At 39.0% G+C, this 25,967-nt stretch overlaps 1 protein-coding gene across 2 annotated transcripts; it reads left to right on the forward strand.

Annotated features, from left to right (window-relative positions):
• The first annotated feature begins 993 nt into the window (after positions 1-993).
• LACTB2 (lactamase beta 2) lies at positions 994-22,075 on the forward strand. Of its 2 annotated transcripts, none has more exons than XM_074943057.1 (7): positions 994-1,210; positions 2,589-2,752; positions 4,627-4,753; positions 7,442-7,620; positions 14,428-14,576; positions 17,426-17,503; positions 20,291-22,075. In XM_074943057.1, the coding sequence occupies exons 1-7, from the start codon at positions 1,089-1,091 to the stop codon at positions 20,291-20,293; spliced, it is 822 nt and encodes a 273-aa protein (XP_074799158.1). In that variant the 5' UTR covers positions 994-1,088; the 3' UTR covers positions 20,294-22,075. The 2 variants fall into 2 exon arrangements, with proteins under 2 accessions (XP_074799158.1, XP_074799157.1); XM_074943056.1 differs by having other exon boundaries at positions 17,426-17,507; positions 20,291-22,070.
• The last annotated feature ends 3,892 nt before the right edge of the window (positions 22,076-25,967 follow it).

Here is a 25,967-nt window from a genome sequence, read left to right on the forward strand (position 1 = left end):
GGAAAAATGCGGGGTATGGGGAGAAGATAGTGGAAATCAGTTTACGAATGTCATCCATCATAGCTAACACCTGTTAAAGGATGGCACAAGTCTCATGGGGACTTTGACCACACTTGGCCCCCTTGGACAGACTCAGGGGAAGCCAAAGGCAGCATTGTCTGTGTGTGGTGGTTCCTGTGAGGCTAAGCTGGAGCACAGAGAAGCATTCCATTGGAGTTTCAGCCCCGGTAGCTGCCATGCGCAGGTGGCCTTTGGGTGCCAGGGGCAGAGCCACCCTTCCTGTGCTGTGGTTTGCTCAGATTTCCACGCTGTGGCAATCGTTGCATTGGCAGTCGATTTAGCTACCATCTATCGCTCTCCCGTCGACTCCTGTACTCCACCTCATCGAGGGTACGTCTTCACTACCCGCTACAGATCTGTGGGCTGCGATCGATCCAGCAGGGATTGATTTATCGCATCTAGTGAAGACACGATAAATCGATCCCTGAGCGCTCTCCCCTCGACTCCTGTACTCCAGCACCGCAAGAGGCGCAGGCAGAGTCAACAGGGGAGCAGCAGCAGTCGACTCACCGCGGTGAAGACACCATGGTAAGTCAACCTAAGTATGTCGGCTTCAGCTATGTTATTCATGTAGCTGAAGTTGCCTGACTTAGATCGATCCCTTCTGCCCCCCGCCCCCAGTGTAGAACAGCGCTGAAAAAAGTAAGGGGGGATCAACGGGAGAGCGTCTTCTGTCGACGTAGCGTAGTGTGGACCTGCCCCCCCCCGTAAGTAGATCTAAGCTACGTCGATTCGAGTTACGCTATTCACGTAACTCAAATTGCATAGCGTAGATCGACAAGGCCTAAGAAGGGCGCTGAGGTGAACTCTTTGTTCCCGGGGCAGCCGCGGGAAGGAGGCGATTGGGCCATGGCCAAGCAGCCCCGCCCAACTTCCTCCAAGCAAAGGCCACCTCCCAGCCTCTGCGGGAACTACAGCTACAGTCGCGCGCTCTGCGCTGGGCGGAGCAAGGGGCAGCTACGTTCCGCTTTCTTCTGTCGGGCGCGCGCCGGCGCCGCCGCCGTTAGGCTGTTGGCGCTGGGGCGGACATGGCGTCGCTGCTGCCGCGCATTGAGCGGCTCTCATCGCGGGTGGTGCGTGTGTTGGGCTGTAACCCGGGCCCCATGACCCTGCAGGGAACCAACACCTACCTGGTGGGGACCGGGCCCAGGTAACAGCCCCGCCCCTCAGCCGAGCGCGGGCTCGCGCCACGGGGCCGGCGCCTGCAGCTTCTGCCCGCTCTGACTGCCCCGCGGCCGCCGCCTGGCTGAGGCTGGAGCTCGGTCGCCGGCGTGTGGGAGTGGGGCCATGCTTTCTGCGCTGTTGTGCCTTTTAGGGGGGCTTCCGGGGGTCAAGGGAAGCCTAGGGCGTGGGGTTGGGAGACTAGGGGCAGCGAAGGGTTCCCCCGGCTCTGGCACACAATTTTGTCCGTTTGTATGCTGGGTTTCTGGGTCCGTCAGGATTTCACCTTCCCTGGCTTCCTTCCAGAGAGGTTCTACATCTTTCACGTAGTTCCCGTGGCATGTTTGTCCCGAGTTCAGTGTTAAGGTCCATGGTCCAGCATAGTCAGTGATTTACCTCAGGGCGTGATGACAACAGGTACTGGCTCTTTCCCTGGGCTTGCCACGTTTTTTCTGGGCACTCTGTGTAAGCTTTGACTTACCGACACTGATGTTGAGTGGTTGTGTCAGGGTCCAAAGTTTCAGCACTGTTTGTTTATTTTGATTCAGAGGTTCCTTTATGCTGTCTGTAGGGGCTCTGGCAATTAAATGTTACAACACAAAAAGAAAAGGAGTACTTGTGGCACCTTAGAGACTAACCAATTTATTTGAGCATAAGCTTTCGTGAGCTACAGCTCACTTCATCGGATGCATACTGTATGCATCCGATGAAGTGAGCTGTAGCTCACGAAAGCTTATGCTCAAATAAATTGGTTAGTCTCTAAGGTGCCACAAGTACTCCTTTTCTTTTTGCGAATACAGACTAACACGGCTGTTACTCTGAAACCTGTTACAACACAATAATCTATCAGCATTCAAAAAGCAAACATATGTAAACTCAGCTAGGCCAAAAAAACCACCTTCTCCCATCTTTCTGGAAACCTATCCTCAATTCTCCCCAAAAATCCTACCAAATATATGTAGGGTGACCAGATAGCAAGTGTAAAAAAGCGGGATGGGGGTAGGGGGGTAATAGGTGCCTGTATAAGAAAAAGCCCCCAAAACCAGGGCTGTCCCTATAAAATCAGGACATCTGGTCACCCTAAATAAAATCGGGACATTTGGTCACCTTCTGCAGCATGCCCAAACCTCACTGAATTTAGGCTGTTCTGGACCAAAGCAGTGCCAGAGCCCTGATAAAGAACATACTGCCAGGAGTCCTCTATCTTACAATGAGGGGAATGCAGCTCGAGTACTTCTGCTGATAACACTGCATGAAGAGGTGGTGTTCTTGTAGTATTTAGGGTTTCATCACCCAGGGAGTCTCTTAATTCTCTAATGACTTTTGTAATTGAACATTTCTGCCATATTTTCTCTCTTTAAATGTAGAAGGATCCTTATTGACACGGGAGAGCCAGCTATACCTGAATATATTGACTGTTTAAAGCAGGCACTGGCTGAGTTCAACATCTCAATCCAGGAAATTTTAGTGACACACTGGCACCATGATCATACTGGAGGCATATCTGATATTTGTAGAAACATCCACAATGGTAGGCAGAAGATTATAGTTTAATTTGACAGTTACTGAAGGGGCACTACTGGTTAGCTATGGGGACAGGGACCCTCTAACTAGAGTGTTTTGGAGGACTGTTAGCTGGACTGTGCACTTGAGATCTTCATGTGAGCTGTACAGTGTATTTAAACACTTGATGCTGCTACAGCTCATAGTATGACTACAGTAAATAGTATGAATGTTTGGTTTAGATGCGCTCCAAAATGTGTTTTCATGTTAATATATACATAAGTATTTACATATTTGGAAGGGAAAAGCCTCATGCTGTTAATAGTCTTTTGTCTGTGAATGATGAGAGAGAAATTAATTTACCATTGATAATTCACCCAACAACAAGAGATTCCTCCCTGACTTAACACTGAGAATAATCAATTGACAATTATTTTCACTTGAACAACAAGTAAATAACTGAGTGAGATGGCTGGTAACCACTCAAATGGAAATTTTTGGTGAACGCCCAGACCCCAGATTGTGTAAGGTAGGGACACTTTGCATGTTTGTCCTTATCCAAAATAAACAAGATATCATATTGATAAACATTGTGATGCTTTTTTGGTTAAATCTGTAAGCGGAGAAAGCTGTTTCTCTTTATACTTTATGAACAGTACAGAGAATGCAGCCCTTCTGTGTTTTGTGGGAGATTGCCACAGGCTGAAACCTCACCAGATTTTTTAAACTAGCCAGAGTTACTTCCAAGGAGTCCCCAAGTGCTGCTGGAAATGGTGTTTGTGTCTTAATGAACAAGACACAACTTCTCCAAATGAAACTAGTGAAATTTCATTTGAAGTCATCTTTTGTTTATCCTCTTTAAAAAACATTACTGATGCAGAACACCAATTTTAGAGGTTTTCGTAGGTGTCTGAGTGGTCTTGTTGATGTAGATACGATTAAATGTTCCTTCATATACATGACTTGTTATTGCAATAAACTTTTTTTATTCTTTAACTTTGCATTGAAATAGACTCATGCATAATGGTACATCTACTGACATTTTGTAATTTTATGGGCCATCCATGCTAGCGACCTGAGATTAATCAGTGCTTAACTATGAATAGAGTACTACCAAATTCAAGGCCATGAAAAAAGCGTCATGGACCGTGAAATCTGGTCTTTTGTGTGCCTTTACCCTATACTGTACAGATTTCACAGGGAAGACCAGCTTTTCTCAAATTGTGGGTCCTGACCCAAAAGGGAATTATTGGAGGGGGGGCGGGGGCATGGTATTGACATCCTTACTTCTGCGCTGCCTTCAGAGCTGAGTGCCCAGAGAGTTGTGGCTGTTGGCCAGGTGCCCAGCTCTGAAAGCAGCAACCTGCTAGCAGCAGCGCAGAAGTAAGGGTGGCAATACCATACCATGCCACCCTTACTTCTGTGCTGCTGCCTTCAGACCTGGGTAGATGCAGAGTGGCAGCTGCTGACTGAGGGCCCAGCTCTGCAGGTAGCAGCGCAGAAGTAAGGGTGACAATACCATCCCATCCCATCTTTACTTCTGTGCTGCTGTTACTGGCAGCAGCTCTGCCTTCAGAACTGGGCTCCTGGCCAGCAGCTGCTGCTCTCCAGCTGCCCAGCTCTGAAGGCAACACCGCCGCCCGCAGCAGCACAGAAGTAAGGGTAGCAGTATGGCAACCCCCTTCCCTCCCCCCCACACACAATAACCTTGCATCCCGCCTCCCCCAGACTCCTTTTTGGGTCAGGACCTCTACAATTGCAACACGGTGAAATTTAAATAGCTGAAATAATGAAATTTATTATTTTTTTAATAATGACCGTGAAATTGACCAAAATGGACCATGAATTTGGTAGAGTCCTAACTATGAATGATCTAAAATGTAGTCTGTTTTTTCTAAATAGGTTCCGAATATTGCATAAGTAAGCTTCCACGCACTCCACATCGTGAGGAAATAATAGAAGGAGAAAAGCTAAAGTATTCATACCTAAAAGATGGAGATGTGTTAAAAACGGAGGGAGCCACGCTCAGGTAAATGTTAGTTCTGTGCTAGTAGGCTAAGTCAGCTTTTAAAACTAAGCATGTTTTCCTCTCATACCTCATAATTCTGAAGTTACTATTTATAACTGCATCATAATTTAGCTCTTATTTTTAAGACAGCCAAAACAGTTGAGGAGATTCATGAATATGCCACAGTAGAAATTATTTTTTTGATATAATTGACTGGAGGGCTGCCTATATGTCAGATCCTGCACCACTTACTCATGCAGGTAGTCTTTCTGCAGCTGAATAGTACTGCTGAAGTCAAGAGGACCTACTTATGTGAGAGGGGATTACCTAATAGTGCAGAAATCAGGGGCTGGATCCAGCGAATATCTAGCCTCCCTAGAAAAATTATTAAGGGTTCCCTAGATAAAACTGTTCCTTTGGGCAACCATCTATATTCTATAGTGTTTTATACAGCTGCCCATCATCATAGTTTCTGAGTGGCTTCCATGTAAAATAGATAATAACAAAGTCAGTAATGTACTTCATGGATTCTTTGGTACTTGTCACATTTCAAGGTAAAAAATAAAAACTCTGCTTGCAGTAAAGTTTTCGTTTTTTAGATTCGTATTAATTTACTTTTTGTTTTTAGGTTGAGTTTTCAGGATAACTTATTTTTTAATTAGTGGGTGTGGTTTTTTTTTGTTTTTTTTGTAGAAAGGTGATTCTCGAAGTTGTGGGTGTCATTCTTATGGTGAAAAGGCTTCTTCAAAGAGGATGTATGGGCTGTTAATCTTTTGAAACAATCTACACAGGGGGATTAAAACACTTGTAATTAAACCATATTTCTTGAAACACCCTGTGTACAATTGTTCACTGTAGTTGGGAAGCAACAAAATTGCCGAACAACTAATTGAACAATTTCAAACTGAAATGTATTTTGTGTTCTCAGTGGTTGTGATGAACCCTGTACAAAGGTATTCGCATCAGATTGCTTGTCCTGGTAATTCCTTCTAATATTAAAATTCCTTAGGCCCTTCTCTGTCCAGAATTCTCCCATCAAAATAACACTGCGCTACTGCTCCAGCCAGTTTTAAGGAGTCATCCTGCTTCCTTTCCTTACTCAGAGGGAGTCCCTTTCAAGTCAGTGGTGAATTAAACTACTTCAGTGTTGTAGAACACAGCAGTAGGCTGGCTGCAAGATCGACTGCAAGTAGTAAAAGATATATCTGTTTGAAAGCATTTCATATATTAAAAATAAGTTTTGGAGAGAAAAAAGATCAGCTACGCTTGGGGTAAAAAAAGGGCTTGCCGTTTAAATAATTACGTTTCTGAAGACATACCATTACTCCTAAGATGGCCTACATAGTGCTTGGACAAGATCAGCTCGTGGATGAAGAACAGGTTGAAGGTGAACCAGAGCAAGATGGAGTTTATAGTGGTGGGCAGAGGAAAGCATTTTGAACTGTTGGCAGCTATGGTGCTGTCTCCTTTAGTTGAAGGCATCCACCTGCAATGGTCAGTCCAGTCTATAGTTTAGTAATGCTCTTGGATTCCTCACTGATGCTAAGCTCTTATATAGCAGCATCCACAGGTAAGGCTTTAAACCATCCCTAGTTTGCTGGAAGACTGTCCCATCCTGATAAACGATGACCTGGCCTCACTTATTCATGCCTTCATCATCTCTCAGCTGAGCTACAGCAATGCAGTATACCTGGGCATAAAGCCTTCAACCTTAAGAAAATCCAACTGGTACAAGAATACTGCAGCATGTCTCCTCAGCAACACAAGCAATAGTGAACACATCAGACCTGGCCTCCACTCCCTGTGCAGGCTCCCCATAGAATATTGAATCGAGCTAATGGTCTTGGTCCTTATCTTCAAAGCACTCAATGACCTAGACTCAGGAAATCTTAAAAGATTGCCCAAAAGTCCAGGATGAAGACTATGATAGACAAATTTGCTCCTCTGGCACAGTGGAACTTTCTACAATAGGGGTAAAGCTCATCTGTGTGGGAGACAGAGCTTTCTAAGGGGATGGCCTGACACTATGAATGAGCTCCCCGGGGAACTGAGGGAAATTCGCAAACCTCACCCCACCTTCAGCTCCAAGTGCAAAGCACATTTCTTTGACCTTGCTTTCCCCAACATAAACGTATGTGGTGGTGGTGTTTTTTTTTAAAAAAAATTTAAACAAAACCACAGTACATATTTCTTCTCCTGTGGAAAGGATAAGAAAACAAACCCCACATGACAGATATTAGTAGGGTGACCAGACAGCAAGTGTGCAAAATTGGGACGGGGGTGGGGGGTAATAGGAGCCTATATAAGAAAAAGACCCGAAAATCAGGACTGTCCCTATGAAATCGGGACATCTAGTCACCCTGAATATTAGCCATATCGTGTAATGCACTAATAGAAGGTGCTCAGATACTGCAGTGATGAGTGTGGTATAAGGACCTATGTTATAGAATAGAATATTAGAGCTAATTATGTTTGCCAGTTTGCATATATGTTTATGAAGCTTAAGAAAATGGACCAGGTTAGCCCAAATCACATCGTCTCTAAGCTGACATTTCATATTAACCCTCTTTCCCTAATAAGGATTCTTTTACAGAGGTTTTTTCTGGAGTACCATATTAATTCATGGCTTTATTAGCATTTGTTTCTGTCACATGTAAATGGTGTATATGTGATTGTTGCATAAAAATTATTCATTCTTTCATTTAATAGAGTCTTATATACACCTGGGCACACTGATGATCATATGGCTTTACATCTAGTGGAAGAAAATGCTGTATTTTCTGGTGACTGTATTCTAGGAGAAGGGACAGCAGTATTTGAAGACTTGTATGACTACATGAAATCATTGGAAATTCTGTTGCAAATGCAAGCTGACTTAATATACCCTGGTTGGTAGTTTACATTTTCTTAATTAGATCTACTAGTTTATGTCAAATATTTTAAAATAGCTCCTCTAAGAATGTAAGAACTCTTACTACAGTCAAATAATATAGTATTTATATAATACTTAATTTACCTTATCCAGTGTTTAGCTATTATAATTAGCTAAAGGGCGTTCAGCTTATTCTATTTAAGACACTGTGTGTGTGCTTGCCATGATGCTATCCATTTCTCTCATGAGCATTTTTGTATTTGAGTGAAACGTGTGGTTATGAGAAGTGCAGAATTGATAGCCCAGAAAACCAGAATTTTCTATTACAGAACACATGCGGCAGAGGCAGCATCAGTGCAAGCTGCTTCACACCATCCTGCCACTGCATCTAAACCTGACTAAAAAGACCACCTATACAGCGGGGCGGGGGTAAAGGGTCAGTTCAGTATGTATAGCCCTTGAGTCCTTGGGTTCTCTAGTCAGACTACAGCTAAGAAAGCCAGTTGTGGTCATGATTCAAGGTAGACAGCTGCCCATTACAAACTGGATTGAGACCATAAATTCATTTCGTAGAGGCCACCAAGCTATCAATCAGATGATTATTTTAGTTACCGAACTATGCTGAATTTGATCCAGTGACCAAGAGGTCAAACTCCATATTCCATTAATTATCCTCTAATTTATTCAGTCTCCTTGACTTTTCTTTTTTAATCTTGGAAAACCATTTAATTTTCATATAAAATTATGCCTCTTTTTGGCAAGACTGAATTTAAAAACTTATTATGTGACAGTAAGATTTAAGTTCCTTATTCTCTTTCAAGATTGCATATCCTGGCTCCTGCCTACGTTTTCCATCTTTTCTTTTCATTCCCTTCCCCACACCCTGCATTTTTCATGATTAAATAACTTCAAACTCTTGTTTCTGCCTTCTTCATGAGAACAGCCATGCTGGGTCAGATCAATGGTCATCTAGCCCAGTATCCTGTCTTCTGACAGTGGCCAATACCAGGTGCTTCAGAGGGAATGAATAGAAGAGGTAATCAAATGATGCATCCCCGGTTACCCATTCCCATCTTCTGGCAAACAGAGGCTAGGGACACCATTCCTGCCTATCCTGGCTAATAGCCATTGAACTTACCTAGTTCTTTTTTGAACCCAGTTAGTATCTTGGCCTTTATAACATGAACCTTCTATGAGTAGTTTCCTTGATTTAGTCTACCGTACCTCCACTCTTTCTTCATTTGGGGGGAGGGATAGCTCAGTGGTTTGAGCATTGGCCTGCTAAACCCAGGGTTGGGAGTTCAATCCTTGAGGGGGCCATTTAGGGATGTGGGGCAAAAATTGGGGATTGGTCCTGCTTTGAGCAGGGGTTGGACTAGATGACCTCCTGAGGTCCCTTCCAACCCTGATATTCTATATTCTTTGTTAAAATGTACTACTTCCAAAAGATATAATTTTTCATCTGTAGATCTTAAAGCACATTACCCTAGAGGTAAGATCATTATTCCCATTTTACAGGTGGGGGAAGTAAACTGACTTGCCAAAGCTAACCAGTGGTAAAGCTGAAAATTAGATTCCAGGTGCCCTGAGTCACAGTCCAATACCTTATCCACTAGGCCACACTGCCTTCTGTATAAGGTCTACAAACCATGTTCCTTTTCTTTGTTTAGCTTTCCTCATGCCAAAAGTATGTGTTAAATTCCACCTTTTTGGCACAGTTCTCTTTCTCTCTTATCCCCCTCTGTGTTTTATTATCCATTTAGATTACAAATTCTTTAAGGCAGGAAGCTTGTCTTTCTGCTTTTCTAAAGCACCTAACACGCTGCTGGCAATAGACAAATACATACACTAATTAAGATTCTAATAAAGCAATAGGATATTGTGCATTTTCAGGGGCTGATGGCCATAGGTATCCTGGTACAGCATTTTGAATTGGAACTAATTTTATTTCCTTAACCATGTTTAATAAAATATTTGTGCACTTCAATAAACAATAGTTATTCCTGAATCAGAGAGCAGTTTTCGATTACCACTATTGGCTGTATTAAAATTGGTAAATTTATTATAGTAACTTTTTTGATTTTGTGTTCAGTTTTATTCATGCTGAGAATCCTTTGTTTGACAGCCTTATTCTCCACCTTTCCTTTTCCTCTCTCACGCAACTCTCTCCCCCATACACCCCCCCCCCCCCCCCCAGGCTTCTCTTATTCTATCTGAACTCTGAATTAGATCTAGGAGGATGCATTGCAACAACATGATTCATTGCAACAACATGACCATTTGCCTAGTGTGAATGTCTTTATATGGATGAGTTTTTTATTTTTTCCATATAACTTTTTATATTTAACATTAGTTTTTTTAATTGAATATACAATAGAACCTATCCATTGTTAGTGTTTTATAAATCTCCCTGGGAACTGATACTTTGGCCACCAGAGGGCTCTCTCACTTTTCTATTCATACAGCTTTTCTACTAGGAAATGTGAGTACTTTAAAAATTGAATGTCCATTATCAACAGACAAATCTTTCTTAATTTTAAGGTGCTAAACAGTATTAAAGTTAATATGTTCCAAGGAATATTTGAACTTAGACTCCCTAAAATGAAGAATTTAAAACTATGAAAATTAACCATTACCAAAATGTTATATACTAATACACTCACAGTTCTTGCAGTCTCTTAAATAAATGTACAATTGTATAGTATCACATTTTGTATTTAAAAAACCAACCTTAATTCTGTCCATATAGTCCTGGACAGCCTCAACTTATATTCAGAAATTCGGATAGTCTCCCACTTAGCAACATAGATTTTTCCAATATTGACTGCCATCAAGATCTCAATTTTAGCCCTCCAAATACAGAACAAAGACTCTATCATTCCAACTTCTCACTGTAGCCATGACCACAAATTTCACATTTAAGCACCTATACCGTATGAGAACACCATCCACTATTCTGCTGTAAGGTAGAAAGCCCACTTGGAGCTTCACAGTTTTATAAAGAAAATTAATAAAGTGTAACTTTTTTCTAAGTATCGCATGAGGAGAGCAGAATTTCTCCTGTTAAGTAATAAAAGTTGACAAATGTTTTAGTTCCTTAACAGTATTAAATGGGGGAGGAAGAATGGCCTTGTGGTTAATCCTCTGATTTAGGATTTGTGGTCAATTCCTACCTCTGTCACAAACTTGCTATGTGACTTGAGAATGTCACTTCTCTCTCTGCCTAAATTTCTCCTCTGTAGTATATGAATAATGATACTACTTCAAAGGAGTGTTACGAAAATAGATTCCTTCATTGTTGTGATGCACCCTAGTGCTATAATGATGGGAGACATATGGGTATCTAGGGTGATACAAACCAGTGTTTGCATAAGGTCTAAACTATTAAAACATTAAAATACACATATGGAATAGATCTAGAAATGTATTTGTAATTTTTTTTGCAAGTCACTTAATAGATTTATTGATGGGGTGTTTGTGTTCAAATGGAAAAGAGCTCAAACCAACTATAAATCTGAGTGCTCCCAAAAGTTGGGACAGGTTTATATCCAGATTAGATTCCAAATTTTTCAATTTTGGCCCAGTATCATAGACAGAAAAGTGTACATGTACGTGGTTGCTGGAGATGACCTGGTGTGCAGGATGTGTGAACCTTCCTGAACTTTGCAAAATTTTGGTTCCATTTTCATATCCAAACATTGGATCTCTAGCTCACTGGAGGTGGAGTGTGTTAAATCTTTTTCAGAATGAAATGATAGGTTTGTTGATAGCTATATCTTGTGATTCAGAACTAAGGTTTGTTTTGGAATGTTTAATGTGACTTTTCACCACTGTAGGCTTTGAGAATGAACAATTACTGTATTACAGTCTCTATTCACTGTACCTTAACTGATCATTTCCTTTTTTTTAAAGTACACTTTTTACTAACTTTTTTAACATTAACATCATTAGTATGTTTTTGTTTGTTTTTGTCAAGCAAAAAGAACTTCAACATAAGGATACTTTTTGTCTTGGAATTTTACTTTTAAAAGTATTATACTGAAAGCACACACGTATTTCAACTAAAAGTTTTATGTGCATAAAATAGGCTTCACTGCATAGTATTAAATGCATAGGTCTGTATGTGCTGAAATCAATATATAAAGTTTAATGTACATAAACTTTTTGTGCTGAAAAGACTTAATGAATTTCTGCCAAACTTACAAGTTCCACCTAGTTGCCTGTCGGGCTTAAACTCTCCCCACACTCCCTACAAGACTTATTATCTTAGCATGAAGAAAAGGAGTACTTGTGGCACCTTAGAGACTAACCAATTTATTTGAGCATAAGCTTTCGTGAGCTACAGCTCACTTCATCGGATGCATACCGTGGAAAGTGTAGAAGATCTTATTATATACACACAAAGCATGAAAAAATACCTCCTCCCACCCCACTCTCCTGCTGGTAATAGCTTATCTAAAGTGATCACTCTCCTTACAATGTGTATGATAATCAAGTTGGGCCATTTCCAGCACAAATCCAGGTTTTCTCATCTCCCCCCTCCCCCCCCCCTCCACACACACACTCACTCTCCTGCTGGATAAGCTGTTACCAGCAGGAGAGTGAGTTTGGGGGGGGGGGGTGAGAAAACCTGGATTTGTGCTGGAAATGGCCCAACTTGATTATCATACACATTGTAAGGAGAGTGATCACTTTAGATAAGCTATTACCAGCAGGAGAGTGGGGTGGGAGGAGGTATTTTTTCATGCTTTGTGTGTACATAATAAGATCTTCTACACTTTCCACGGTATGCATCCGGTGAAGTGAGCTGTAGCTCACGAAAGCTTATGCTCAAATAAATTGGTTAGTCTAAGGTGCCACAAGTACTCCTTTTCTTTTTGCGAATACAGACTAACACGGCTGTTGTTCTGAAACCTATCTTAGCATGGACTCCTTTTTATGGTAGTCTTTATCATGTATGCTTCAAGCACTGAAGAGGGCCAGTTCTTTTGTTCCAAACTGCCACTTCTGAGACAAAATGAGTCTGGGACCCATGGACCACACATGCACACCAAGTATAAATGCTACCATTGTGATATGACAGCATTTTGCACCCACTTTGCACCAGTGTCAATTACTACAGAGTGCCAGACAGTGAAGAATTAGGCTCCTAGTCTTTGGATTGTCAGGCACTTTGCACTACATCAGCCCCAGTCCCTCCTAGGACACTGATTTCAGAAGGACTTGGGGAAGAGAGTGAAAAGTAAGTCAATTTTAAGTTATAAGGAACTGAAAAGTCATGGCGCTTAGTCATAATTTCCAAAAATGTTTCTTCGTTTTTGAAGTCCTAGAACTAAAACTTGGTTTGATCAATTTACTTAACTGTCTCAAAAATACAACTATAGCTGGAGAATAATTACAAAAATGTAGAGCCCAAAAGAACTTCAAAAGAAACTGTTTAAAATTATTGGGATGCTCAGAATTAATCTTATAAAAGAACCCGAGTTGCAGCCTTAACTATGTTAGCAACTATTATGTATGTGTGTATCTCAGTTCTGTACAATATACAGTACCATGATTTATCTGCTTCTTGCCACAAAAAACTCTAAGAATTTCCATACATTTTGGCAATTGATTTCTCCAGAAAGAAGACATCGTTCAAATTACGTTTGCATATATTCATGTGTGTATTGTACAAACCAAAACAATTAAACTTTTAGTGTTTTATATCATCAGGGCAATACCACAGATTCCTCAAAATTCACTGCTTCATAGATAAAAATGATGATCCCTTTTTCTACTTTGGTTTCAAAGCACTTCTATAATTCCAGTATTTGCAATTTGTCTTAATGTGTCCAAAAATACATTTTATGCCAAATTTAATCAAATTTTAAATGGACAGTATATTACCTTTCTTGACAGTTCTTTATTCTTGCTCTATCAAATTCCAGTTTTTTTGATTGCTGTCTTTTTGTCATGCCTCTGAAAAATATTCATTGTGTTTTAAAAAAAAAAAAAAAAAAAAAACAGGCCAGAGCAGCATCCACTTTTTTCCTATTGTGTTGTCCTTTCCCCCTCAAATCTTTCCAGGTCTGTTGTTCCCTCTGCTCTTTCTTCTTTCCCATGTTCTAGCCTTTTAACCTGTGTACATACACTACAGCCTGTAAAGTGAAACTTGGCAATGATTCTATTGATAACTCTGTGGTCTACAGTGTGTCTAAAACACACTGTAATGGAGAATCAAAGATATACTGGCAGTCGGGTGGCCAGGTGCCCGGTTTTCGACCAGACTTTGGGGACCTGACAGTGTCCGTTCAGATCTACTGACCAGACATCCAAAGTCTGGTTATTGTGAGCGGGGGAGGCGCTGTGTCATCACTCACTCCAACCCCTACTCAGCAAGGGCTGCCTCTTACCTTCATTGGGCAGCTGCAGGTCCCAGCCCCGGTTCCACAGGCAAGTCCCTCCTGACTTGGGTGGAGATGGGAGGGGAAAAGCAGTGAGTGACAGGAGGGAGGGGGAAGAGGAGTGGATGGGGGCGGGACCTCAGGAAGAGGTGGGGTGGGGCTTTAGGGAGAATAGGCTGGGCAGGGGTGGGGAAGAGACCGGGTAGGGGAGGTTCCCGCACTCCTGCTGGAGTGTCCGTTTTTTAAATATTTCCACATTGGCAACCCTAACTGGCAGGGTGGGAAGTACAGGGATGCTGCTGCTTCCATAGGATTTATAGGCTTATCAGAGCTTTTTACCAAAGTGAGAGGATATTTGTGAGCAAATTATTAAATAAGTTGTTTAAAATATTCTGTTTCTTATATGAAAAAACTCTTGTAATTGTGTTTGAATTTAGGACATGGCCCAGTAGTGCAAGATGCACGTGCTAAAATTCAAGGATACATTTCTCACCGAAATGCACGTGAACAACAAATCCTAAATGTTTTGCAGGAGAATGCTGGAAAATCATTTACATCAGTGGAGCTTGTAAAGATTGTATACAAGGTAATTATAGTTAAAACGTTATTAAATTGAACTGAAGAACACAACCTTAATGTTCAATTTAAATAAATTCAACATGTTATGTGTTTGTATGTGGGCTTTTAGGAGGCTTCATAGTTAAGCAGAGCCACATTTGGCACTTTTTCTGGTCTAGTCATGTGCAGTAAAGGACTAATGTAGCAAAGTGCACACGTGACTCTAAGCATGTAAGTAGTCTCGCAACTTAAGTGCTTTACTGAATCTGGGCTTAAATTATTTTTATTAACTTCTACCTTTCATAATTATTTTTAAGCCTAGTAATCACACGTTCCTCATGAGGCTCAAGAAAGTTTGTAGTTATAAAATAGTCAGATCAGAATGAACAATGTCAGACAATAACTAAATATATTTATGTCCAGGGTTGGCGTCTCCTGCAAGGTATTTGAGAACTTGTAGTTGTATGCTCCCACAGGCTTCAGGAAGGTGCAGGCTAAAAACTGTGCTAGAAACCCTGTGTTCTGACTGCTTGCCATGGGGCAACAGGAGCTGGATCCTGTGGCTTAAAGATAAGCAGACTGTACACTCAAAAGCCTATTTATTGATCATCAGACAGAGCCCTAAAGATACTAGTCTCTCTGCTTACCCTTCCTCTCTTTATGGTAATTCTCAGAGTGTGGGGCATGCAGTATAGAGAACTCTTTCATGGTGTTGCTTACAGGAAAAAACTTGTTCACTGAGCTGGGCTGAAGGGAAAGCGCAAGATGCAGGGAGGGCAAAAGACAGCTGTCAACCATCCTAATCGGACATGGGCTGTAAACATTCTGGACAGATTTACAAAGGGTTTTGGAAATGCATCTCAGGTGTTTCAAGTTCCAGTCTGTGTCCTGGAGACTGGGAACTACTGCAGCCTAGGAGGGATTTTTCTGTAATGCTGACCTCTCATACAGATCAGGCAGAGACTGCTACCTATTGTCTGTCTGAGCAGCTACTCTAGGCTGATGATTTTTGTGCAGAGTGGAAACTAGCTCAGAGCCAGGGAAGGGAGCCAGTAGCTCCCTCCCCCTACACATTGAGGTAAGTGGTAAGGGGGGATTAATCAGAGGAGCAGGGGAACTGGACGGTGGGGGATAATGATATCAAGGGGTAGAAAATTTGGGAGAGGTGGGTCCCCCATGTAATTTCAGAGAGGTATGGGGACAGGCCTGGGTAACATACTCTGAATTTTAAACCCCTCCCCCCCCCTTTGAAGACAGGTATAGGCTGTTGTGAGAGGAACAGCTATATGAGGAGAGGTGGTTTCAAGGAGAGGCTCCATTACTTCAGGTAAGCATCCAGAAGCTGTGATGCTTATCAGAATCACAAACATTCTGAGGTTCTCCAATCACTAATTTATAATAATTTTTACAATGACACTAAGTTTTTAATATGGAGATAACTGTTCTGCATCTCTGATATTTATTTTTAAAATAACTGACAATTTGCCAAGACAACAACAAGACAATTTGCCATTTAGATCCCACAAGATCTCTAACTTCCAGATCCATAGCATATTTGGGAAAATTCCCCTCAAATTTTAAGAAATGCTGGCAACTGTGGGGAAAAAACCTGGAGGCGTGGAAAGGGAATTTGATGTACAACTGTCTGCTGTCATATAAATCCATGGTATACCCACATCTTGAATACTGCATGCAGATGTGGTCGCCCCATCTCAAAAAAGATATATTGGAATTGGAAAAGATTCAGGAAAGGGCAATAAAAATGAGTAGGGGTATGAAACAGCTTCCATATGAGGAGAGATTAATAGGACTGGGACTTTCAGCTTGGAAAAGAGACGACTAAGGGAGGATATAATAGAGATCTATAAAATCATGACTGGTGTGGAGAAAGTAAATAAGGAAGTGTTATTTACTCCTTCTCATACCACAAGAACTAGGCATCACCAAATGAAATTAATAGGCAGCAGGTTTAAAACAAAAGGAAGTATTTTTTCATATAGTGCACATTCAACATGTGGAACTCCTTGCCAGAGGATGTTGTGAAGGCCAAGACTATAACAGGATTCAAAAAAGAGCTAGATAATTCATGGAGGATAGGTCCATCCATGGCTATTAGCCAGGATGGGCAGGGATGGTTTACCTAGCTTCTGTTTGCCAGAAGCTGGGAATGGGAGAGAGGGGATGGATCACTTGATGATGACCTGTTCTGTTCATTCCCTTTGGGGCACCTGGCATTGGCCACTGTCAGAAGACCGGGTACTGGGCTAGATAGACCTTTGATCCAGTGTGGCCGTTCTTATGTTGAGTTTCGTATTTGGCCAAATGCTAATGTTAGAAATGGTTTATTTGTAATACATTGTTAAATTTGGGCATAAAGTTGGCCGGGAAAGAACATGGGGAAATTGCATGACGGGCTTTATCATTCTGAAACTCTTGTCATGAAATTTGAGTTTATATAGCTTGCATTAGCAGAATTAACTTTTTTCAATGCTGTGACTTTTTCAATATCTTTGCAAATATTATCGCAAACTAGGAGTAATAACCTTGGAAAAGTAAGTTTTCTAGCGGGGGGAGAGGGAGGGAACCACATTTATGAAGCTGTCAGTAAAATCTAAAGAAAATTTTCTAGCCACACTAACATCCCAGTAGAGGCCCAATTCACAACAGCACTTAAGCATGTGCTATCCTTAATTAGTACATAATGAAAAAAATGGGGGGAAAAATATATTATTTAAACTGGAGATTTAAGTTGTATGACTTATTTCAATTCTTTGCCACTGCTGGTGGGAAGTTGAACATAAAAGGAAAATGAAAACCAAAAAAGAAAAATTATTAGCAGATATGGCATGACTATATATTCATTGTATTTCTATTTAGGAAACGCCTGAAAATTTACTTAAAGCAGCAGAAAATAACCTCACCCTTCACTTAAGGAAATTAGAAAAAGAAGGAAAAGTGTGTAAGTTTTTTTTTTTTCTTTTTATAAATTATTTCTTAAGAGTATTTTGTTAAATTATTTCCTGGAAATCACACATGGATAGTTTTTCATACAATTTTTGTAGTATTAGTAGTCACTCAGACAATTTAAAGTAGAATTAAATTAAAAATTAAGGTGATTAGATATCTTTAATGTTAAAAGTTCTGGAAAAGATCATATAATATGTTTGAGAAGCTGCCTGTGACGACAAATACTATCGTAATGCATACATTCAAGAGATCAGAATTAAAGAACATACACGTTACAGTAGTATTTGTCATCACATGCAGTTTCTCAGATATATTTTATAATCTTTTTCTAAAAGTTTAGATCAGCTGTGATTACATAACTAATGACTTTTTTTAGGCATATGTTACTGGGGGCAGAGTTAAAAATTGTGTAACCTTATCTTTTACAAGTTTCCTGACTTTTTATAGTAATTAACTGCAACCTTAATGTTGTATGTATTTAGGGTTTTTTGCATATTACTTTCAAGTTGTTTTAAAATAAAAATGGTCAAGAAAATGTCCCAGTTCTGTAATAAGACCCAGGAAGAAAAGGCCAAGTAGTCGTTATCAATGTCTTTAGAAAACTAGGCACTTGAACAGGCGTTAGCCAAAGGCTAACAAGCATATGTACCAGTATATAAAAATATAAATGTGTACAAGTGAATAAGCTATCAGGGTTTGCTGAGTTTTAAATAAAGGCATTTAGCCCAATTTTCTTCACATTTGGATTTTTTAAAGTGATAGATAAAGTTTGAAGAAATGGTTTTGGTATCATTTTAAGTTAAAACATCTGAAGATAGAATTTTTAAAAAGGAAGCACTTAAGTCTAAATCATGTCTTCAAGCACAATCGTTGCTTTGGTGCCATAACTGTAGGGGCTGAGGAGGTAGTACTATGAACCATATTTTGTGCATAAGAGAGATGCAAGCAGAATGCAGTAGGGCAGGGGTTCTCAAACTGGGGATCGGGACCCCTCAGGGGGTTGCAAGCTGTCAGCCTCCACCCCAAACCCCACTTTGCCTCCAGCATTTATAATGGTGTTAAATATAAAAAAAAAAAAGTGTTGTTTAATTTATAAGGGGTGGTCGCACTCAGAGGCATGCTGTGTGAAAGAGGTCACCAGTACAAAAGCTTGAGAACCACTGCAGTAGGGCATCATCATGATCCCTTGAGCTCACTACACCTTTTAAATGGTGTAGCATGTGTTCTCCTATCCACTGCTGGACACTAGCAAGCACACTGAGGATAGGTCCTGGCCACTTTACAAACTTGGCTGAGTAAGACTCCTGTGGGCCTTATGTGCTGTTGACCTACTAACAAGTCCCTCCCTTCCCCACCCCCAAAGCCTTAGCTGAGGTAGCACAATTAACAGGATATTTTCTGGGGCTTGTGCAGATACCCAAAGACTAGATGAGTAGAGGGTTCCTTTTCCTCTCCTAGGAGGAGCTGCAACTTGCCCATTAATATAAGCTGTGCACATATGCACAATAAATCATTTTAAATGTACATCTGTCAATTTAATATGTTCTGTTGTGCATGCTCAGTGTGTATCTTTCAAACAATCAAAAGTTGTTAAAGCCAATTTTTTTCCAAGTAAGAATTTTTTCACACTTCTTAGAACCATAAAAATTCACCTTTTGATAATCGACCAGGGACACTGAGCTTCAGTCAAAAAAGTCAAAAAACAATTATGGGTTGTACCAAATGCTGGCTAGAATAATTCTTGTGATTCTTTCTTCAATATGTTACTTTTGATGCATATAGAATTAATTTACATTTTCCACCTTCTTTGGAAGAATGAAAAAGATGTTTTCAAATCCCTTATCCATACTGAGTATTCTTGTGGGAGGTTGAAGGGGGGAGTAAAGTTGAAAATATAAGAACTGTGGATTTTTGCTTGCTGATTTGTACACTTTGTGATGCAAGTATTAACTTTGTAAGTTCTAAATAGAACTTAGATTTGTGATACACATGACAGCACTATACCTTTGTCAATATTTCAGTTCAGTTTAAGGATTTATATTAAGAAAAATACATATTATTGGTCCTGAATGAGTACTATACAAGTCCTTGCATACTCATACCACTGATCATTGACCTTTGACTTTGTTTTGATACAAAGTCATTTTTTTAATACAGTTTGAGGTACCGTATTTCAAATTTTGGTCTGTTCTTAGGAAACAGTAGCTGCAGTCAAATGAAAGTTTCTTCTAACTTTCACAAAATATTTGTCCAAAGAAACCTCTTGTTAATGTGCAGCACTGAATATGCCTAGCATATTTTGTTCCATTGTTACGAAAACTAGAACAGTAATTTGGCACATGTTCTGTTGCCCAAAGATTCTAATATTCAGAAATTCCAGTATGTTTTCCTTAAGTTTTATAATTATATTCATTAAAATTTGTTCTTAATATGGTTTATATCCCTAGAAGTCTGGTTTTGTTACAGTTAGCCAATTTGTGAATGTTTAACAACCTCCAGTAAATCAAACACTTAACCTTAACCTTCAGTATTCAGGTGGACAGCATTGTGGCTTTAAAATAAAATCTCCTAGTATGCATGCACAAATGGATTTTAAGATATATGGTGTGACAACTTCATGTGTCTGAGGTTAGAATTAAGCTTCCTGAGTTACTTCATTTTGCTAATATTTTCCTTTTCCATAGCAAAAAACAGTATATATTTAGATCCAACAATGATAGCTTTGAGTGACTAACTTGGTCAGTTTTACTTTACTTTTTTTTTTTTCCTTAACAGTAAATGAAAAGTCTCCCAAATCCAGATGGAAAAGCAGTTTGTAAATGTTGCAAGAAACAGAAACAAGATTGTGTATTCTCAAATACGTAAACACAACCTTTTTATATAAATACATGGACTTGTGTATGCAGAACACTGCATGGAGTATTAGAGGAATCCAAAAGCACTCTGCTGTTATGTAAAATCAGAACAACATTTTTGTTCGGGAAAAAAATAAATTACATAATTCTGCTGTCTTAAATAAATTTCATGTAATCTAGTGTTACAAAGTACTCAGATAACTAATGATTGTCATATTCTGTCTGGGGATTGAAAAAACTTCTATATTCAGTTAGTCAAATGAGGTTACTGTGAACAGCTGTATGTTATCTCGTTTTTTTTGTAAAATTGTTGACTTTCTGTTGCCAGTGACACAAAACAGCTAGTAAAGGTACTACTATAATATAAAGTAATTATTGATGACAACTGTAGTGCAAAAACTGATTGTGAAGGCAGAGTGCCTTTCATGATGACCTATTTTCATTTGTTCATACTAGTGCAAAAATGACTTAGTTTGGGATTTGAGAGTGCTCAACCCTTCTGAAAATCCAGCCACTTTTATTAAGGTACTGTATCTAAGTATTGATTTTTGGAGCGTAATTTTAGATACCCAAAGTTGAAATTTTTGGCCCCTATGTGGGCTGTTGCTATTTAATCTAGAAAGATTCAGTGCAAGAGCTAAGTGAGCAAAAAAGTACTTCCAGCTTTTTGTAGTCTCTGAGGAAAAACCTTTCCTAGCAGATTCAGTATAAGGAGCTACTATTAATTTTAAACTATTCATGCCAGTTAAGACAAACATTTAATAAAATAAAATCATAGCAAAAGTAATGCAAACAGAAAACTTTGTATGTGCAAATGAAAGAGTCAGATTATACAATCACATGACTTTTAAAAATACTATACAGATGATTATTAGAGATGTATTGAACATTAAGCACTTGAAGTCCCAGGTGTTTGCCAATTTTAAATATTGATTTATAAATTCTGCCCTGAGTTACCTACCAACGTCATATAAATTACAAAAGGTGGAACAAGGCAAAATTTGACTGTAAGACTCTATATACTGTCTGTGATTAAAAAATACAGTAGAAAGTTTTAATTGAAGATAATGTTGGACCTGAATTTCAGTTTTCTGTGTGTGTCAAACTTTTAAAGTAACTGAACCTGTAAATATTTGCGCTACTGTGTGTATTCAAAAAGTACATAATGACTGTATGGTTTAAATGTACCTTTTAATCCTGGCACAAATCTTGTTTTGAAATCACTTAATATGGAATACAGATACATTTATCTTTTATGCCTATGTTCTTGGGAAAGCCTTTACAGACTTTTTAAATGGTTCAACCCTATATTTTCATATGTGGCATGCACACATTTGGTCAGGTAGGTTTTTTTATGTAGGCTTTAGAAGTTGTATTGTTCCAATGTTAGTTGACAGCAAATACACATGGATTATAGACAGGGTGGATTTGATTTACATCACTAGTCAGGAAGACTCGATTTAATCATGGATTTCTACATAAAAGTGCATTCTTGTTGGTTGTTATAACCTTAATACATATTCTTCACAACTCAGAGATGTACGTTTCATTTTTAGAAGGTACACACTATACATTTTTAAGTGATTTATTTTGAAAACTTTTTAGATTAGTTTTACAACTATATCAGAAAATGAATGATTGTATGGTTATTTCATTTACCAAAGGTAATTGAAGCAGATATTTATGAAGTCATTGGGAGGTGAACTATCTCCAGTTCAACAGGTTAATCATTAATATTTGGAGGATTTTTTTTTTGCCATGCTGTATTAGGAGAACATCACCAGACAGACATTTTAAATTGTTTTATTTAACTAAAACAACAACATTATGTATTCTGGATTTTTTTCCTTCAACAGCAAACATATAATATTTTAACAAAACAAGCATATGAATTTTTTAATTTAGTTAAACATTCAAGATTTTTAAAATCAGGTTTTGATTAAAATTGTTTTTGACTAAAATAGTTACATGAAATATTTAAAAAAAAAATCGACTGTCAGCCAGGTCAACATGAGAAACTTAAAATATGGGCTTATGCAGCTAACTCAGTCGTCTTCACCTTTATTTTCCTGTTTGTTCAGAATCTGGAAAAGAAAAACAAGCTTTCCTGCTTCTTCAGGTCCCAGACAGTTTCTCAATTTGAAATGAATTAGTCCAAAGGAAGAAAATATTCTTTCTACACCAACAGAAGAAGCTACTGCTGTTAAAAGTGAGATTATCATTTCAATAGTCTCTGAATCCAAGTGCTTAAGTGACTTCCACAAGTTCACTGGTGTGACTTTCTTTAAAACATCATCAGCAAACATATTTCTTGGTTCTTATTCCCAAACTGGATCTCTTTTACGGTCTGCTGCCATTATAGGTTTTCCCTTCTAGTGAGAGAATGGTATAGTAGATCTCAAATCAATGAAGGCTACACTCAAAGACCTCAAGACTTCTGGAATATGCTGCTCAAAGTTTCACTTTTGTTTCTACTGCCTGTCCCTCCCTTCTCACATTTATCTCCAGACGACTTCTTCTTGTCCAGATCTATTCCGCCCCCAATAATCTTCTATTCATTGAACTTTTTGAAACTGCACTTTTAGAGAGAGGTAAGGGATTGACTCTGTACACAAATGTTCAGGGGGACAATAGGGTTGAGGTCTGTGACTTCTCACCTCTCTATTTATTTATTTATTTAAAAACATTTTTGCTGTTAACAAGCATGTTATCTCTGGAGACACAAATCCACAGTTTGAGAACTGCAAAACTAAGCACCTCTGATGGTATCTTCTACTGAGTACCATTGGGTAGATAGAAAGATGAACCTAAATCTATACAGGAGCCCCTGGAACCTCATAAGATTGGGTCCCTAATCCATGAACTATTGGAACTCATTTACAAAACTTTTCTTAAACATTACATACATATATTCTCATACTATAGAATTAGAATTTATAATCCCTATTCCATGATGAGATATCTTTGAACTATAATGTATCTTCCTTTAGATAGGGTTTTTTCCTCAAAGCATTTTATCAAAAAAATCCAATTTAAATAAAAGTGATTTTTTTTTAATCATTGATTTTTATCCATCCTGATTATACAGAAAACAGCAGAAGGTCATTTTGTTGCTCTGCTCTTCTGAACATAATATACTAGGTAAAGTCTCACCAGAGCCAGTATGGAGAGAAAATGCTACTTCCTTGCTCTGTGGAATGATCCTTTTTGTGTGGGCAAACTGTATTGGATTTTTTTACAGCCAAATTGTACTTGCCTGTTCAAGTCTAACTTTCGATCCATTATCGTTCTTAGGTCTTCAGCATTACTGCTTTCCAAGTTTCCAGTCCCTGTATGTTTGTGCATTGAATTGAATTAAGATCTGTTAGCTAGTATTTTTCCAATTGAATTATTTTTCTGTCCATGTTTCTAATTTGTCTCGGTTCTTTTGAATTCTTTCTTTTCCCTTTCTGGTGTTTGGAATTCCTCAGTTTACTATGTGTGAATTTCTACTTACCGTTTGTGGTCCTGTTATTCTGTAGTTATTTCATGAATTTGTGCCCATTTGTTCCATTGCTAGGAATAGAAATTCAATATATGGATTTCGAGGATCACTTTTTTCCTTTTTATTTTTTTGAGAACTTCGTTTGTTTTTTTCCTAATCTTTTGAAACTTCCCAGTTATCTGAATTTCATTTCAGAAAAAAATGGTCAATCGTATATAGAGTAAGTTCATTAACTAATTCTGTTAATACTGTAGGGTCCATATTTTCCAGAGTAGCTAATTTGTATATGGTCAAATGTTCCAAGTATTCCTTATCTCTTTATCAATAACAGGGTTTTCTTTCCTATTTAATCAGTTTTCTATATTTTCTTTATTGATCATTATTTTTAGAAGTAATATTAGCCATTTGCGTCAATTTCATCTCCACTTATTAAATGATCAACTTTCTCACTGTTGTTTTCCTGAGACAGCTTAGATTTGTAAATTTTCACCCTTATCTGGCTAGCATTAACTCATCCTGCCTCCTTGCCCCCCTCCCCCTGCCTTATCTTGCTGGAAAATATGAAGCTACAATCTACTGTGATTCTTTCATTAGGTATTAAAGGATTGATACTCATGGCCTGAAGCCATGACTTTTGGTCATAGTGGTCTCTCTAATTGGTCTCTCTCCCACATCCCTAGTCTTACTATGAAATAGCTGGTTCGATTTCAGGAGTTCCATATAGGTATTGCAGAAGTTTAAAAAATGTTTTACCAGTAAAGCTGCATCTCCAAGATGTGGATCTGGAATTATCCCCTCTTCCTTTTCTCACTTACCACCACCTCTTTTTTTCCCCAACATTACGAACAATATGTAATTGTTTGTTGCACACCAACTATTTAATCATAACTTAAATTCCATGTTCCCAATGTAGTGAGAGTTATCAGTAACTGATTTGCTTAGTCTTTAAGGATTTCTAACACTCCTGTTTATTTGAATGTTGTGGAAGGTTCAAATGGGGAGTCAGAAAGAGGGGAAATCTTCTGACACCAAAACACCGTTTGGGACTTTTTACTTATCATTCTTGTGGTTGCAGTGAATGATTAGTTTGTAGAACCTTCTGTCACACTGTCTGGCATGGCTCACAACTGTGAGTGCCTATCTCAGGACAGACTGCCAGAAAACAGGGCAGATTTCCCAAGATGGTGGTGTGTTCTATAATTAGATTTCACTATGCTGGTAACAAATGTAAACTCCTGGATCACTATACCAGTCATAGATTGGAAAGTCTAAGGGGACAGTCTGTGACTTCATGGTATTTTGCCACCCAGACAAACTGAACTTTGTGGTAAAAGATTATTAAAACAAAAAATCACACCACATACCAAAAGACTAGCCACTTACCCCAGATCAATTGGCACTCCAGATCTTACACCAAAGACAACTCTGGCAGCCAATTCTATAGGAAACTAACTATAAGTTTATTAGCTAAGAATAGGAAATGAGTTATTGAGAGGTTAAAGCAGGTAAAATATATTAACAGATGAGTCACAGTTTGCAATTTCATAAGATGTTAATGATGTAATAAACTGCCAGTTTCCCAGAAGTCTTTCAGGGTACCCAGATAGTCTCTGGGGATCTCTGGTTTGCATCTGAAACACTTCCCTGGAACAGTCCAGTCAGAGATTTCTTTGAATCCATATTTATAGTTTCTTCATATAGAAAGCAAGCTGACAGAGTCTCTACCCACATGGGCTTTTCCTTTGATGACGGTGAGTGAGGAATGCACCTAGTCTTTTGACCTCTGACCATGATATATAATGGCCACTTGCTTTGAAATTAGCATTCCATGTTTAAGACCTTACCTAGTGTTTCACAAGATTTCTTTGATGGGTTGTTTAGTTGCAGGAGTATACATAAGGTAAATGTTTGCTGTTACATTATTACAGGAACAGATAAGTGAAAACATGCAAATAACATCCCATTAGTTTTCATGAAGTTTAAATACACAGTACACTCTTATACAACTGAACATTACTTTGATCTGCACTGATACACAAGAGAATTGATTCTACATCCTAGCATGACCTAGTTTGCCACCATCACATCTACATGTACCTACAATGAAGAAATA

Source organism: Natator depressus, chromosome 2 (assembly GCF_965152275.1).
Source record: "Natator depressus isolate rNatDep1 chromosome 2, rNatDep2.hap1, whole genome shotgun sequence".
NCBI classification, from domain to species: Eukaryota; Metazoa; Chordata; order Testudines; family Cheloniidae; genus Natator; species Natator depressus.

What these genes read in the sequence shown, in the direction of transcription:
- LACTB2 (XM_074943056.1), top strand. Translation starts at nt 1,089, where the DNA reads ATGGCGTCGCTGCTGCCGCGCATTGAGCGGCTCTCATCGCGGGTGGTG. An exon ending in ACGGAGGGAGCCACGCTCAG is followed by an intron (nt 4,754 to 7,441) that starts GTAAATGTTAGT and finishes TTCATTTAATAG; the next exon opens with AGTCTTATATACACCTGGGC. An exon ending in TTGTAAAGATTGTATACAAG is followed by an intron (nt 14,577 to 17,425) that starts GTAATTATAGTT and finishes ATTTCTATTTAG; the next exon opens with GAAACGCCTGAAAATTTACT.